The sequence below is a fragment of the Punica granatum genome, chromosome 6, assembly GCF_007655135.1.
Source record: "Punica granatum isolate Tunisia-2019 chromosome 6, ASM765513v2, whole genome shotgun sequence".
Lineage (NCBI taxonomy): Eukaryota > Viridiplantae > Streptophyta > Magnoliopsida > Myrtales > Lythraceae > Punica > Punica granatum.
The window spans coordinates 25849736-25863869 of record NC_045132.1 but is presented as its reverse complement, the minus strand read 5'-3'; the positions used below and the strand labels follow the sequence as shown (position 1 = coordinate 25863869).

Sequence of the window (14134 nt, the reverse complement as noted above, 5' to 3'; positions counted from 1 at the left end):
TATTCACATTGTGTGTATGTTTTCTTTTAAGCGGAATACGAGATGTTTCAAGATCGGTTTTAACTACTACCGTGCCGATAAACCTATCTGGTTTATCAGAAAATTTATTATAAAGGTAACGTACAAACATTCCGAGATCGAAACGAAAGAACGCGCAGAGCTAGATAATCAGAAAATTGGACAAGTTGCTGACAATTATTAACGTGAGGCCTTTTAGGTGAAAGACACTTGACCAATTAGAGATTGACCCAATGGGCGATTTTTGAAAAAAGAAAAGCACAGAATAAAGGTGAGATGATGATGCGAAGATCCTCTAAGGATATTCCCATGCCCAATTCAAACGGATAATTAAACCCGGATTTAATGCGCTAACCATTGATTAAGCAAAATGCCTTGCATGACATCCCAATTAGATTAGCATGCTATATATGTTTTCGGGTAAGCAATTCCGAGAAATTCCAACTGTTTCCGATGCACATGACAGTTCGGGAGATCAAATTGCGTCCCAAGTAACACCATAATTGGATTCAATCGAGTTTCCTCAACTTCATTATAGGCAGTCACGATAGCCAGAAAACATCAATTGAGCAAATTATAATAACTGATAATCAATTTAACGGCAGCCAATGGAGAAAAGGATATTATTATGTTATACTTTACCACCATTGGACCAACCCGGGCTCAGTGGGCCAGCTTGCTAATGTCAAATTGGGCACACGGGCCCAAAATTTCCTGTAGAAATCTCTCTCTCACACTCATTACTAAAGCTGAAAGAGTTCCCAGTAAATCAGTCCTACATTCTGCCGATCAAAAGATCACAGAGATGATCAATTGGCTCTTAGCTTCTCGCATAAATTGCAGGTGGAATGGAACACCCCCGCAAACTGCATTGGGATCTCAACCAGCAAGCATATCGAGCTTCGTGAAGCATAGACAGTTGCCATTAAATAAATAAATCTACAGGGAACAATAGCTGGTCTTTCTATAGATCTATAAAGGGGCTCGCACTAATGCTCAGTAAGATCACGCTTCGATGTCCATCTCACAAAACATGGCAGACCCAACTTGCATCTTATGATCTAGACCACATAACAAGTCCTATCCGAGACACGAACCTCCACCTGATAAGCAAAGTGCCGATGGAGCATTCCTATAAGATAGAACGGTAAACCATAGAGCAAGGGAACCTCTATTTGCAGGTCAATCAGCAGCGCATGGATTGCCATGGGACAGATAGTGACAACTCATTTCATTTTAGCAGAATCTATGAGTAGAGTCGAGAAAGACCTCTAGTAGAAGCGTGATGATGGGTCGTAGGTGCGGCCTCCGGGGAATGGACCTCGAGGCTCGAACTGATCTCTTCCTCCACCCCCAGGAAATCGGGCACGGTCCCTGTAGGAATCATATCGATCCACATTGTTATAGGGTCGATGTGCTTCTCCGACAGAAGCAGACCCCGCCATATTGCCATAAGCCTGAGGATCACGTGGGCCAATGCCCCTGTTTTGATAATGATGATCCATCAAATTCTGCTGATACTGGTGTTGCCTTGCATTTGATTCTCTTCGAAGGAACTCGTCTCTACGACTAGCGTGCCGAGATCGAAGAGCCTCAAGTTGCTTTTGATACAGAGCATCAATGGCATTCAGTTTCTGCACCAAAACAAAAATACAGGATAAAGTCTCAACCGACTCATCAAGTAAAATAATCAAAACTACTACAAATAGATTGGCATCTTCATAGGTAACTCCTCTGCTTGAAAGAAGACATTGGAAGCTACCTCTCTATGTCTTGCATTTTCAGCATCCTCTGCATCATGCAGATCTTTTGATAGTTTCATAATGTCATCCAAGAACTTCTGCTCAAGACCTTCAAATGTCTCTGACAATGGCATTTTTTCATACCCAGCATTCATTTCTTTATCATGCGACGACTGAGATCTTATGTTGCTGTCTGCTTGTTTCTCCAAAGTCACTCTTGGATCTGATCTCAGGCCATGGTAGTAAGACCTAGACACATCACCACCCTGACCTACAACACCAACCAAGAGAATATCCCCTAAGCATAGTTGAACGATATAAGAAGAGGCGAACAATGGGATTCAATAGAACTGACAACCCTATAAAGTAACTAAAGTAGATAATGTTTATCAATTAAAAATGATCATGAGAAATTTTGTTTCCGGCTGATGGCATGATATCAGGAAAGTTGCTGGAAAATAAGAAAAGAGATTTCAACTGGATTAAATCATTAAATCATGTTTCAGATAAGTAGTCTTAAGCGGTTGCTTTAGGCCCTAAAACAACCGTTTCCCCCTATGGAGCCACAATCATTCGTGCCATGTTTAGTCTGTGTCACCAGTCTGTCCTTCAAGAGGTTAAGTACCACCGGCACTAGAAAGAGTGAAGGAAAAAGAAAAAAACACAAAGTCCATGCCTCTAAATCTAGCTCTTTAAGCATTCTACATTTTATGCACCTAATCTATAGCGTAAAGAATTAACTCCCAGGCATACAAAATAATACCCCAACGAAAATGCAAACTCTAAAGATCTGAAATAGTGAGGAAAACATACATGCCCTCGAGAGAGCAAGAAAGTTTATACTAAAGATAGGACCAAGTAGCGCACACACCTTCTCGCAGATCAACTAAAATTTATATATCTCCCATCAAACTATTTGAATAAGAATAGAAGGTTTCAGCAACCGCCTAGTGCGTCCAACACTAGTATTCAGTAAAGCATGCAAAGAGATAAGACAATCTTCTCCATCTAGGACAATAAAAAATGTAGTTCTTTCTTCAAGCTCGAGCACAGACCTTCATAAAACACATGCGATGCCATGGAATTTGATGGTGCAGGCCCGTCCCTATCCCATCCCTGTTGCCCGTCCCCTTTAGAAGTTACATAAGGATCATCCCTCTCTGGGGTAAATGCCTCTAGCTGCCCTTGAAACTGAGTAGATGCATGCTGTCGCTCCAGCTGCTGAGCCTGCTGCATCTGAGCAGCAGCATATGCATCAGACCCTGAGTTAAGGTACGTGTCCTGCCGTCTCATTTACCCCAAAATGTCCACACCTGGTCAAGACAGGTCATTTGTTAGACAGGAAACTTAGTCATGCACCAACTTCCGAAGACGAGTTCCCACTGAATAAATTTATCTAAATAACAGCCATAAAACAATAGAAATAGGATAAAAGGCATTTTATCTTTTTTGGGTTACACGGGAGCTCATGGGTTTAGTACAATGAAAGAGAAATCCTAATAACTAATGAAGGGGCACGGGTGGTCCCTAAAGAGTATCGAACCGGTAACATCTTGGTTACCAAGCGAAGGCGTGCATCACTACGCTACACCCTCTTTTGATAAAAGGCAATTCATTTGAGCTAAATAGAGCGTGAGAGTGGGATCTAACACATCCATAGACCAAAGATATCTCATAGTCCCAATCTAAAACTTCACGAAAACATAAAACCGGAAACTCTGGCCACCGTAATCGCACTAGCTCAATAAACTGCTTAAATGCTCACAGAGACTACCACAGCTTACACCCATGAGATTATCAATGAGAATGCTAACACCCATAGAACATAGCATTAGTGGCCCATACTTCAAAAAACTGAGGATACTGAGACACTTCGCACTAACATGAGACGCGAGTGCCCCGCAAGATATTGATATCTGTGTGAAACACTCACATAAACAGATACACTCAAAGACACACGGACAATGCAACTGGTAGGCATGCTTCGGAAGACGGACAAAGATACTGAGACACTTTGGACCAGCTCGAAACTCTAGCACCGCACGAGATAACAATTTTTATGCAAAACACGCACACAAGCACGTACAGAGAGACTTCCTTTTTTTTTTATGGATATCACAGACATATGCAATTTAAGCTCCATCACTGATACGCTTGCCCAATCATGAAAAGAGGGGAAATATGAGGAAATTTAAGCACGAAATGCAGAGAGGAAATTGAGAAGTCGTATCCTATTAGCCCCCAATTTCAAGAAGAACCGGAAACCCTACTGGATACGGAAAACATCGCTCTCGATCAAATTCAGCGAAAGATAGCTCCTTTCACCATACCTGTGGCCCCCGAAAGCAGGCAGCTATGGCGATATGCCTTATCTGAGTCGTCTTCTTCCTCTTCGGCCGGAGTTTGTGAGCTGAAGAAGTGACCCGGAGATTTCTTCACTGTCGGAAGACTGTGGAGAGAGCGGGGAAGAGAGAGGGGGGACCGGCTTGGGTCCGGGCAGTCCGGCGACTCCTTAATGGTTCGGGTCGGACATCGCAATTCGAGTCAGTTTAACGCATTTATATTTCACTTCTTATAATAATTATATTCTAAATTTTGGGAAACCTATTTATTTCTTGATATAATAAAATATCTCGAATGGTTTATTTTATATTATAATCAATGATGTACTAACAAAATTAGACTAAATTTTAGAATAGTTCAATGACAATTTTGTAAATAACTTTATTAATTAGTATGCATGACATATTTATATTTCTTTTATCCCGATTATTTATGTATTAGGTATACTTTTTTATATGTACTTTGAAAATTTTAACTTTACGTCTTTTTAAAGTTAATATTTTATCTTTATTTCAAATATTTTAAGTTCATATTATCATAACTTCATGGAATAACTATAACAATATCTTATACTATTATTTAAGCGAAAATTCAATTTTATAACTACCTCTTTATTTTTAGCATGTGATTGGAATGTCAAGAGTATATTTTCTTCTTAGTTTAGATATGATATGATTTAAAACAAAAGAGATTAATTGAATGATAATATTGTCCACTTAATATTATTTTATCATCTCTACTTTATCCCACATGTCAATCTCTTCTTATCTTACTCTTTTCTTTCTCAATCTCAAAATATCACGTCGTTTCCTTTAATCATATTTGATCAAATGGTCATTGAATTTAATGAATGAATTTGATTTTTTCGAGACCTAATTACCCCTTTCTTTGATCATGCAAACATTCCACCTCCAATCCATTCACTCTTACTAAATAAAATAGCAATTATTATGTTATGGACATAAATAACCGAAATTATTATAAAATTGCTAATCCTTAATCGGAAAATACTGAATCCCTGAGATAATCATAAAACTAAAAGTCAGAAACTTAACATAATTTTAAAAGATTTTGGTTTTTTTAGGATTAATGATTTTCAGGAGTTTTAGGTTTCTTGAAAAAGATTTTTTAAGTGTCTTTTAGGATTTTAGGGTTTCTTTGGGTTGTTTCGGGGTTTTAAGGGTTTTAGGGTTGCGTTTGGTTTCATAGTAGGATTTTAAAATCAGATTTTGATTTTGATTTTGAGTGGAATAAATGGGGTCCATCCTTTGACTTTGTATGAATTATGTTGTTTTGTTGTGAAAAAAAGTGGTATAAATGGGACCCACTCTTTGACTTTGTATGAGTTATTTTGTTTTGTAGTGGATAGAGTTAAGTTAGAATTGTAATTTTAAAATAAAATCTTGAAACCAAACAGGTCCTAAGAGATTTCTATGTATTGTTTTAGGGTTTTAGGGTTTTGTTAGTAATTAAAAGATATCATTAAGTAGAGATAAATTATTTCCAAAATTAAAGAAAGGGGTATCTTATGTATTGAAATGCATATATGATCATTAAATGATCAACTTGATCAAATACGGAAGCTGATGATTACTTAAATTAGGATTTTTTTTTTTTGCTTGTACTCGAACGTTTTTGGAATCGGCGTTGTACGATCTTAGGCAACTTGCTCCAGGATAAAATTTTGTCTTCTTTTATTTATTTGTGAAAAATGGGGGCTTCCTTGCATGTAACAATGTCGATATAAGGCCCTATTAATGATGTTCGGTTTACTCATTCTTACTTGGTATTTACATTGGGACTTCTTGCGGAAAACTTTTCATCATCCTTACTAAATCTATATCTATATCTATATATCTATATATATATCTATATCTCTATATCTACATATATATGTATATATATGAGAAAGTAAGGTACGAGATAGATTCGATCAGATGACTTTAAAATACTCCGTTTCTGAATGAAATTTTTTCGATAAATTATTTTTTATTATAAATTATCAATAAAATCTTCTGAACAAAATATTCTCATTAAATAAATTGAAATTAAACAAAATTTTCTGAAATTAATTATATTCACTTATAGAATTATCAACAGAATATTTTGAAATTATTTACCCAAAAATCTTTTGGGCTTGATTCTAGCGAGTAAATAAGAAAGACCAAAACTACATAAATATATATATATATATATATATAAATAAATAGAGACGGCTGGTATATATATAGATATTTTTTTTGGCTTGATTCTAGCTAGTAAAAATAAAAAGAAAAACCAAAACTATATATATATATAGATGGAGATACAGGCAGCTGTATACATACATACATATATATATATATATATATATTGTTGTGGTAGCTGGTTTATATACATAGATATCTATATATTGCTGCGGTATATATATATATATCTAAATAGATCAAAACCCTAAATTTTTATATAATCTAATGTACTCCGAAAGTATTTACCAAAAAACTTTTGAAAATCAGAATTTTACAAAATTTTTAAAAAATCAAATTACATCTTTTCAGTATTCTTTATACATTATAAATAGTACGAATCGTATTCAACATTGCTAGATTGTAGAGTAGCTTTCCGTCTCTTATGCACGAGAACCATGATTCATATTCGGTTGAATTTTTTCAAAATTATTTTCATTTCATGTTGAGATCCAAAATTCTGTGATATATGCAATTGAGTTTCTGGTTGTAATCTTACTTGCAAGCTTATTCCATCGCCTTCGCGTAGTGCAGTATATAATGAGATTTAAATTATGTCATTATATTTCGTAGTATCGTGGATAAATAATAAGAAATAGCCCTGCGTTTCGGTTCATTGCACGATGCATATAGTACAAGTATGGAACGAGCCTTGGCCTTTTCCCTTATGGCATATAAGCTGCAAGAGTTTTCAAAGTCTTATGAGTTGCGCATCACCACAGTACATTCAATGCATAACAGATAAGGCAACATGCTTAACATGATGTCTCCTTCTTAAAATATCCTTTTGAGTCCTCAACTGATACGTAATTCTTTATAAACACGTGCAATAAGGGCTATAAATCAATCAAATACATCATTATCACGTTATTAATACAACATCAATAATCAAATACATCATAAATAATTTGAGTCCTCGGACCATGGAATTATTCTCATATTTGCTTATACATATATATATACGCGTATATATGTATGTATAGTACCCTATACACTTCAACTTGGTGTAAGAATATATTCTGACACATGAGAGGATAAGGCCAATTTGCTAATTTTAATTAAATATATACACCCATTTGGCCACTTGAATTGTGGTTGTCTCCTGCTAGGCTCTATATAAAGAGCCTCAGTTTCTCCGCCAGGGGGTGAAGAAGAGGGAGAGAGTTCACCTCTGAGAGAAATAGAGAACGAGAGCTCCCAAAAAGGTGTATTCGGTGTATGTCATGTCAAAGTTCGATTTTTGGACCAACAGATACTGAATAGAATAAATTTCTTTATCAACTAGTGATTTTCGAGAACTTGTATCTTCATAATTGTTCTCGATTAGGGATAAATAAGGTGCTCTCTTAGAATATATGGACTCGTGTCCTACATATTTATGCATCTATTATGAATTACCGGGGTCTCATATATATATATATATATATATATATTTTTTTTTGGGGACCATTAACGATGGTTATTCAGCCTTACCTTGAAGATCGATATACCTCTTGCACTTGTAGTTCTCGAGCGTCTTGACAACTAACCATATATGAAAGGTAATGATGAGTATGCATGCTCATATGACATGGTACAGTTTTGTGCATGCGCATGGATGGGCACCTCACGAAACAACATACTAACCTATCCGTTCCAAATTTATACCTTTCAATCAAATGACATCTCGAAAAAGAAAAAATCATTTCTTGAGTAGAAAGACGATGAATTGAAATGAATTCGTTTCATATTATAGGGTATTTGGCGCATTGAATTTGGAAAATGTCATATATTCCGAGGAGTTCTCTCGAATCATCGAGAAACTTTTGGCGTTTCTTTAAAAATTAATTATATATCACCACGTACAAATAATATTGACAAATTTACAAAATGCATCGAATATGACAAAAATAAAACATGGTAAAGTTCATTGAACCGAAACCAATAGATCAATTTAACGTGAAACTAAGCTGAGAATTCTCAAAATGGAGCTCAACGATATCACTTTTCAGAATTTATATATTATATATAGATGATTGATTTAAATTACGTGAATTTTTTAGGAGATTTTGCTTATATTTTCAACAATCACATGAATATCAACAGATTTTATTTGGTTTGCGAAAATGGGAAGGGAAGGGAGGAGAGGGTTCCCTTTCCCTTATTTTAGCAATTTTTTAGTGGAAGGCTCTTCTGCGTCCTTTCAATTTATAAGTACATTTATAAAAGGAAATATTAATCAATTCATTTTTCTTTCCTTTTCCTTCTAAATTAATTCTATCCAAATAATTGAAATTAAATCCCTCCGATTCCCTCCCCTTCATTTTGCTCCAATCCCCTTTCCTTGCCAAGTGAGATCCAAACAAAGTCTTGATGATTGCACCATGTATCCCTCTATTCATCACATTCTCACAACATAACGAATCAAAGTGACTCAAATTGAAATCTAACTAAAAAGTACGCGGCCGCGAAGAATGATCCATTGGGTATATGACTAAGGCAAGTGATGTTCTGCTAGCCTACCTAAGGGCAATAGCATGTAGAAAGTATCTATGTTCTTCATGTACGAATAAAAGATTCGAAGCACAAATGGAGAAATGCCGTTTGGTCCATCACGATAGATAAGTGCTTCATCAAGGCTCTTGCTGTTTGCGTGAGATCGGTATTTGAAACTTTGTTTACAACGGATTTGAATGGTTGCTGACGGCAACAATGTACGCAGAGGAATGCACCAAATGCAAGGATCCTCAAACGAGAGATGAGCTCATAATCATTTAACTGGCAAACAATAGCGACCCGAGTTGCAGCCCGAACCCGATTTTGAAATTGAAGCTGATGCAGGTCAGCTGCTCCTTATTGGCGTCCACCATCGTTATCCTCAGAGTGTAAGTGCCCTGCAACATCCAAGGGAAAACGAAACAATATTAACATCATAGACATTCAGATTCATCCCGCAGAAAGGTCCACGAATGAATTGAGAACTGACCGAAGACCTACCGGTGGTGTGAAAACAGGCAAGGTTTCAGTGTGGGAGAGGACAAAGTCGCCCATCGAGATAGGACAGGATACCTCGTCGCAGATATCGTGCGTTTCGGTATGGACTTGAATCCCAAAGTATATAACATGAATCACCACCTTCCCGCCGGAGAGTGCCCGACCTAAAACCAAACGAATATAGACATACACGAGTAGTTAGATTGAAATTCTACCAGCTGCACATCAGACACGGATTTGTTTGGATTGTAAGATTTGGGGGGGCATGACAAACTATGAACAGAAGGTAATCATGATTCATGAACATCTGGGAATTGTTGTATTACCTGCAGAAGCTGAGATATCGAAGGAAGCAGGTTTGCCTGCAATCACTGGATTTGGTGATATCCTGACATCATTAACCTTCACGACATAGTCCCCCGAGTTATCTGCAACCATTCAATTTCCCCACCAAAAAAATAAAAAAATAAAAAATAACTTTAATCGACAAAATTCAACGGGGCATCAGAGAAACACAGCTAAACTCTGTCAAAGCAAAAACCCAAATCAAGAATCACGAGCATGCCATGTCGTGAATCGATGAAATGAAACCCCATGATCAGCTGAGGAACAAAGGGGGAGCAACTGACCGCAGTACTTGATGGTCGTGGCTTGAGTCAAGGGAAAGAGCAGAGCAAGCGCGAGGAGAAGCAGGGGCGCCATTGATGGGCTCCTCCTCTGCAGAAAGATCAGATTTTGGAGATGAAAATTATATGAGTTTAGTCGGCAATTCAATCTATGAAGATGAAGAATTTGGAGGAAGACATTGATGCAGAAGCCGACGACAGTGTGAGTGTCGTCCTTAAGGATCTGACGGTCGAAGATTCTACCAATCAATGGGGGGCAGAGGCAGAGTGGATATCTTCAGAAAAAAGGGATAAAAAGAAAAAATCTGAATGGACCTCCGGTGGCAACTTGTCGGCCCAGAGTCCAAATGGGCTTAGTGTTCGGCCTATTATCTGAGGGTTAGAAGTTGGAGAGGTCAGCTTCGGCCTCGTCCGGCTGAACCAAGCCTAGAGCGGTCGGTCGGTCGGAACCTCAGAGTTAGAGAGTTGGTGGAGGCGATAGAGGTGGGTGGCGGCAGAGGATTAGTAGATTTTCTTAATGAAAGGAAAAACGAACACGTGAAAAAAAAAATAGAAAATGTGACAGTTCAGTAGAAAATTTCATACTTAAAGCAGCAGTGGTGTCAAAGCAAATGTTTTTCTTCACACGTGCAAGACGCTTAACTCATCGACGCCAAGCTTATGCTTTCCTCGCATGATAAGGAGGGCCTAGCTGATTTGGAGGATCCGAAAGGGCCTATCCGGGTTCCAAAAGATGACCGAACACCAAATTCCCTAATCCTAGAGAATTTGGCGGGAGTCCCAATCCGACAAATTGAGGCAATCGGGCCAAGAGAGAAAGGTGTTTGACCACTCAAAAGTCAAAAGGAAAAGCGCATTTGACCAATGACACTGTCCCTGACTAACTATATACGAACTTACTATAAATAGAAAGTATATCCACTGATCTGTAAACAGTTACTAAAATAAGGAGGCAACAACTACTGCAAATTATCAGCTGTCCCAAAAATAAAAATTACAGAGGAAAAGAAAATTATTTTCTTTTACTCGAATCATCGGGCACTAAACTTCTATCGTCGAGTCAAAAAAAAAGAAGAAGAAGAAGAAAAGAAAATAATAGACAAGAAATGCATCAGTCGAAGTATCGACGATTAACTCTACATTTTTCGATGAGAAAAAAGAGCCTCCCAATTTTATTTTTGTTCCTGGTGAAATAATTTTGTCAAATTTGTGTTCATCCTCCTTGCCCAGGACAGGAGGAATGGAGATTGAGAAAAACGGCAATAATCACAGACCAAGAATTGCCAATTACCTTGATTACTTCTCTTCGATTCCGTCACCACAGGCATCGCAGCGTGATATGGCGACCCTCTTCCTTGCCGTCCCGCTCCTCTCAGCTCTCCTTGGCAGTACCGGTGCTGCTGCTGCCAACCCAGCCCCGGCCAACAAGTTCTCCCCGAAGGACAACATCCTCATCGACTGCGGGGCCAACACGCTTGCCACTCTCCCCGACGGGCGGATCTTCAAGACCGACCCAAATTCAGCAGGCTACTTGGAGGCCAAGGACAACATTCAGATCTCCGTTCCAAACGCAGATGTCCCCTCCCCAATCTACCTCACTGCTCGGGTGTTCGTGGCTGAGGCGAAGTACTCCTTCCACCTGTCGACCGCGGGTTGGCACTGGGTCCGCCTCCATCTCTTCCCCATGAACAACACCCGACTTAACCTCCAGAACGCCATGTTCACTGTAACAACAAGCGATGTTGTTCTTCTGCACAGATTCTCGGTGAACAACAGCACACGGGCTATGGTTAAAGAATACCTTCTCAATCTGACCGACCCGCAGTTCATGCTCAAGTTTAGCCCCGTGAAGAAGTCATTCGCCTTCATAAACGCGATCGAGGTCGTGTCCGCCCCTGACTACATCATCTCTGACTCGGGGACGGCCCTCTCCCCTGTCGCGGAGTTCAAGGGCCTAAGCGGGTACAACTACCAGTTCTTGTACCGGATCAATGTGGGAGGGCCCATCCTGACCTCGCAGAACGACTCCTTGGGCCGGAACTGGGACAGCGATGGCAGTTACATCAAGCAGAAGGATTCGGGGAAGAGCGTCTCTGTCCCCTCCAAGGTCATCAAGTATCCAGAGGACTTCCCGACCCTGATTGCGTCGGCAGCAGTGTATGCTTCCGCTGTTGAGATGGCCAATTCAAACGTCCAGCAACCCAATTTTAACATCACGTGGGACTTCGACGTGGACACGAATTTTGGTTACGTGGTCCGCCTTCACTTCTGCGACATCATAAGCAAAACACTCAACGACCTCTACTTCAATGTATACATCAACGGGAAGATGGCGATCTCGGGGTTGGACCTGTCAAGCTTGACTAATGGCCTTGCAGTCCCGTATTATAAGGACATGGTGGTAAACTCCACCCTGATGTCGAACGGGCCTCTGAGCATCCAGATCGGGCCAATGAATCAGGATACTGGCACAGTGAACGCAATCCTGAACGGCGTGGAGGTTATGAAGATGAGCAATTCAGTGAATAGCCTGGACGGGGAGTTCGGGGCCAATGGACAGAAGGCGAACTCATCGAACCGGAAAACAGTGGCAGCAGTCGGGTTTGCAATGATGTTTGGGGCCTTCCTGGGCCTTGGCGCAATGGTGATCAAATGGCAAAAGCGGCCACAGGACTGGCAGAAGAGGAACAGCTTCTCGTCGTGGCTGCTCCCACTCCATGCAGGAGACACGAGCTTCATGACGAGCAAGAACTCAATGGGATCCCACAAGAGCAACTTCTACTCGTCAACCTTCGGACTTGGCCGGTACTTCTTATTTGCGGAGCTCCAGGAGGCGAGCAAGAACTTCGATCCTAACTCAATCATCGGAGTCGGGGGTTTTGGAAATGTCTACCTGGGAGAGCTCGATGATGGGACAAAGGTTGCTATAAAGCGTGGTAACCCACAGTCGGAGCAGGGCATCACGGAGTTCCAGACTGAAATTCAGATGTTGTCCAAGCTCAGGCACAGGCATCTCGTGTCGCTCATCGGCTACTGCGACGAGAACTCCGAGATGATCTTGGTGTACGAATACATGTTGAACGGCCCCTTCAGAGACCACTTATATGGGAAGAAATTACCCGCCCTATCATGGAAGCAGAGGCTGGAGATCTGTATCGGGGCAGCACGCGGGCTCCACTACCTTCACACCGGAACAGCCCAGGGGATCATCCACCGTGATGTCAAGACCACGAACATCCTGCTCGATGATAACTTTGTGGCCAAGGTATCAGATTTCGGCCTGTCAAAGGATGCACCCATAGGGCAAGGCCATGTCAGCACAGCGGTGAAGGGAAGTTTCGGGTACCTGGACCCCGAGTATTTTAGGAGGCAGCAGTTGACGGACAAGTCGGACGTTTACTCATTCGGGGTGGTCCTGCTAGAGGCTTTGTGTGCGAGACCAGCGCTGGACCCAGTGCTACCAAGGGAGCAGGTCAACCTGGCAGAGTGGGCGATGCAGTGGAAGCGAAAGGGTTTACTTGAGAAGATCATCGATCCGCACCTCTCGGGCACCATCAATCCCGAGTCCATGAAGAAGTTTGCAGAGGCAGCAGAGAAGTGCTTGGCTGATCACGGGGTAGATAGGCCGACCATGGGAGACGTGCTGTGGAACCTCGAGTACGCCCTGCAGCTCCAGGAGGCCTTCTCTCAGGGTAAAGCTGAGGATGACAGCAAGTCCTCAGCTGCCATTACCGGCTCCCCAGCAGCAGCCACCCCTCCAGCCCCTTCTCGGGCAGACAGCCGCCCCGTTTCTCAAGCAGAAGACAGCAGGTCACCTGCACATGTTCATGCTGGCGAGGACCATTCGGGCACTGACATGTTCCAACAATTCGCACATCAACTCAACGGCAGGTAATGCGGTCATACCAAACATACTTGGAGAAACCCTTTCCCCAGCTTCGTTTCACGCTGATGCCCACCGTGAGAACAGAGAAGGGATTCCAATCATCCGGTAGCTCAAAGCAAACGATGTGAAGCCAACTCTGTTTAATTACGTTTTCCTTTATGGTAAGTACTTTGTACAAAAGTTTGCAGAATATTAGACGTAAATTTCAGTGTTTGAGTCGCAAATTAGGCAATTCGAGTGTTTCTCAATGACTCACCAAAAAAAAAAAAAGCACTGCAAGCGGATGGCGTATACGGCCAATTTCGGTGAATGGGCAAAACC

The 14134-nt window shown here is 40.7% G+C and overlaps 3 protein-coding genes across 3 annotated transcripts; 1 reads left to right on the top strand and 2 right to left on the bottom strand.

The window, feature by feature from the left end:
• Window positions 1-568: 568 nt before the first annotated feature.
• LOC116211817 lies at window positions 569-4303 on the bottom strand. The gene is made up of 4 exons (XM_031546339.1): window positions 4091-4303; window positions 2816-3073; window positions 1781-2031; window positions 569-1652 (listed from the first exon to the last, which is right to left on the bottom strand). The coding sequence occupies exons 2-4, from the start codon at window positions 3051-3053 to the stop codon at window positions 1290-1292; spliced, it is 852 nt and encodes a 283-aa protein (XP_031402199.1). The 5' UTR covers window positions 3054-3073; window positions 4091-4303; the 3' UTR covers window positions 569-1289.
• Window positions 4304-8681: 4378 nt separating this feature from the next.
• Window positions 8682-10186, bottom strand: LOC116210777 (putative phosphatidylglycerol/phosphatidylinositol transfer protein DDB_G0282179). The gene is made up of 4 exons (XM_031544823.1): window positions 9931-10186; window positions 9628-9729; window positions 9305-9465; window positions 8682-9201 (listed from the first exon to the last, which is right to left on the bottom strand). Exons 1-4 carry the CDS (start codon window positions 10001-10003, stop codon window positions 9082-9084), a joined length of 456 nt encoding a protein of 151 aa, XP_031400683.1. The 5' UTR covers window positions 10004-10186; the 3' UTR covers window positions 8682-9081.
• Window positions 10187-11021: 835 nt separating this feature from the next.
• LOC116210775 (probable receptor-like protein kinase At4g39110) lies at window positions 11022-14083 on the top strand. The gene has a single exon (XM_031544820.1). The coding sequence runs from the start codon at window positions 11168-11170 to the stop codon at window positions 13820-13822; it is 2655 nt and encodes an 884-aa protein (XP_031400680.1). The 5' UTR covers window positions 11022-11167; the 3' UTR covers window positions 13823-14083.
• Window positions 14084-14134: the final 51 nt, after the last annotated feature.